At 35.8% G+C, this 2557-nt stretch overlaps 1 protein-coding gene across 1 annotated transcript; it reads left to right on the forward strand.

Annotated features, from left to right (window-relative positions):
- Nucleotides 1–1406: 1406 nt before the first annotated feature.
- Nucleotides 1407–2345, forward strand: LOC101441687 (olfactory receptor 4K14-like). The gene has a single exon (XM_004469749.5). The coding sequence runs from the start codon at nucleotides 1407–1409 to the stop codon at nucleotides 2343–2345; it is 939 nt and encodes a 312-aa protein (XP_004469806.1).
- Nucleotides 2346–2557: the final 212 nt, after the last annotated feature.

The raw sequence follows: 2557 nt of genomic DNA on the forward strand, positions 1-2557 counted from the left end.
TGTTTGGATATTAATTTCAGACTTATAAATACTGTTTTAATTTCCATTAATAAAAGTAAAACTAAGTTGTAAGAAGAGGATCTCATCAGCCAATATATCCTTTATCTTTCTCCGAAATTCATTTTCTGTATTCTTTATGACTTGGCACTCAGTGTCTACTTTTTAGTTGCTTATTGATAACTTATTAAATGCAAATTATATTTCCTCAGCTAGGTTGATGTGGCAAGAATGGTTATGGGTCATAACACTTATTTTTAAAGTAATCACATTTGCCCTCACACCCACAATTTCCATTAATTAGCGCATATTGTAAAGAAAGTTCATGGAACAAACGATTTAATGTCCTTCAAGCCAAAACTCTAGATTCTTTGAACAATGGGCATCCATGAGTTGTTACTATTAGCCCCTCGTGGTGAGGACTTCTTTTTCACTCCTCTCACCTCAAGTTAACACAGAACTTTGAACTTCAGCACATTTCCCTTTGACCCTTTCTCACCAAATCCTTCAATCCCTTGAAATATTTACCTGTGGATTTACACTATAAATTAACCAGGGAATCAAAAAATGTTGTGTACAAACAAAATGTGGAACATCTAATAGTAACAAGAAGTTATTGCCATAGCTAGTGCTTGCAGGAACTCCACTTGGAAGTAAAACCAAGAAGGTCTTCAATTCTTCCTGACCTTCTGAGCCTTGCTCTCCTGGTATATACTCAAAAGAGAGATGGTTATTTTCCAGGTTAAACAAATTATCCTAATACCATAGGAGAGGGTTTGCATGTTCTAAACCTGCTTTGATATTATATCAATCATAGTTGTCCCACCATATATTTTAGAACAATAAAGATTTAATTTTAGGATTTATAGAAAAGGTTCAATTGAGGCTTGAAGCAATTATTATACAAAAAAATCCCAAAAACAAAAAAACAAAAAAACACATTCTCATATTGCATCTTGTCATTTGTTCTAGATTTCAAAATTAATTCACAGTCATCTTCCTAAGGAGATGACAGAAGTTTTAGTTATTTAATGTAATGGATGTTGTTGGGGTCCTACCAAGATTCATTTTACTGTACAAGTGGAAAGATACTATTTTTCAGGTGACACCACAATCATTTCTTGTCCATTTGACTCTTCTATTTCCTCATCTCTTCTCCTGAGAGCACTCCCCTGAGAATGTAAATGTATTATGTTTTTGATTCTTGGGAAACCAATCTTAGGTATTTCACTTCTTTTTTGGACATAAAACTATGCATATTTGGCTAAGATTTATCTTCTAATTATACTTATTTTCCCATGCAGATACTAAAACTCCTTTGAAAACACCAAAATTTAAAAGTAAATATCCTTCTCTAACCCATAAACTGACCTTTCTCTCCATGTTATTTTAGACAAAACCTGAATAAAATGGATAAAGGAAATCAATCTGTTGTATCAGAATTTGTGCTTCTGGGTCTTTGTCACTCATGGAATATGCAGGTTTTACTCTTAATGATATTTCTTATCCTTTATCTGACTATTGTACTTGGAAATATTTTTGTCATAATTTTAATCTTCACTGATGTCCATCTCCATTCCCCCATGTTCTTCTTGTTGGCCAACCTGTCCTTTGTTGATATGTTGCTTTCCTCAGTCACCACACCTAAGATGATTACAGATTTTCTCAGGGAAATGAAGACCATTTCATTTGGAGGATGCATGTGGCAGATCTTCTTTGTCCATTTTACTGGAGGGAGTGAGATGGTGCTACTGGTGGTAATGGCCTATGACCGTTATGTGGCGATCTGCAAGCCTCTGCATTACTCTACCATTATGAGCCTGAAGAAGTGCATTGGGTTAATGGTGGCTTCCTGGACAATTGGCTTTGTGCATGCCATGAGTCAAATGGCTGTGATTGTGCAGCTGCCTTTCTGTGGCCCCAAGGAAGTGGACAGCTTCTTCTGTGATATACCACTGGTAATCAAGCTTGCATGCATGGATTCTTATACATTGGGAATATTAATGAATGCTGGCAATGGGGTCCTAACCATGACCTGCTTTATTCTGTTGCTTATGTCCTACACATATATTCTTTTTACTGTTTGCCAAAGTTCTAAAACAGGTACGTCAAAGGCACTCTCTACCTGCACTGCCCACATCACTGTGGTGGTACTCTTCTTAGGGCCCTGCATCTTCATCTACGTGTGGCCACTCAGCATCACTTGGGTGGATAAATTTCTTGCTGTGTTTTATTCTGATCTCACACCTTTACTAAATCCATGCATTTATACTCTGAAAAATAAGGAAATAAAAAATGCTGTGAAGAAATTTAGGACCTTCTACATAGATTTCAATGGCAATATTTGATGCTGGGAACTTCCAATTGATAACACAATGATCTTGTGATATAGGTTGAAACTTGAAGCCGTGTGATTTACATCTACATATCATGCCTGTCTCTTGATGCAGAGACAGGATTAGTATAATTCGAGGAATTTATAAATATGTCAGAGATCAATGCAATACCATGAAACATTTCTCTAAAATCCAAACACTATTGATCGTTTATTTTTGGATGA

Source organism: Dasypus novemcinctus, chromosome 3 (assembly GCF_030445035.2).
Source record: "Dasypus novemcinctus isolate mDasNov1 chromosome 3, mDasNov1.1.hap2, whole genome shotgun sequence".
In the NCBI taxonomy this organism is placed as follows: domain Eukaryota; kingdom Metazoa; phylum Chordata; class Mammalia; order Cingulata; family Dasypodidae; genus Dasypus; species Dasypus novemcinctus.

Excerpts from the sequence above, each read along its gene's own strand:
- LOC101441687 (XM_004469749.5), top strand. The coding sequence starts at position 1,407 with ATGGATAAAGGAAATCAATCTGTTGTATCAGAATTTGTGCTTCTGGGT.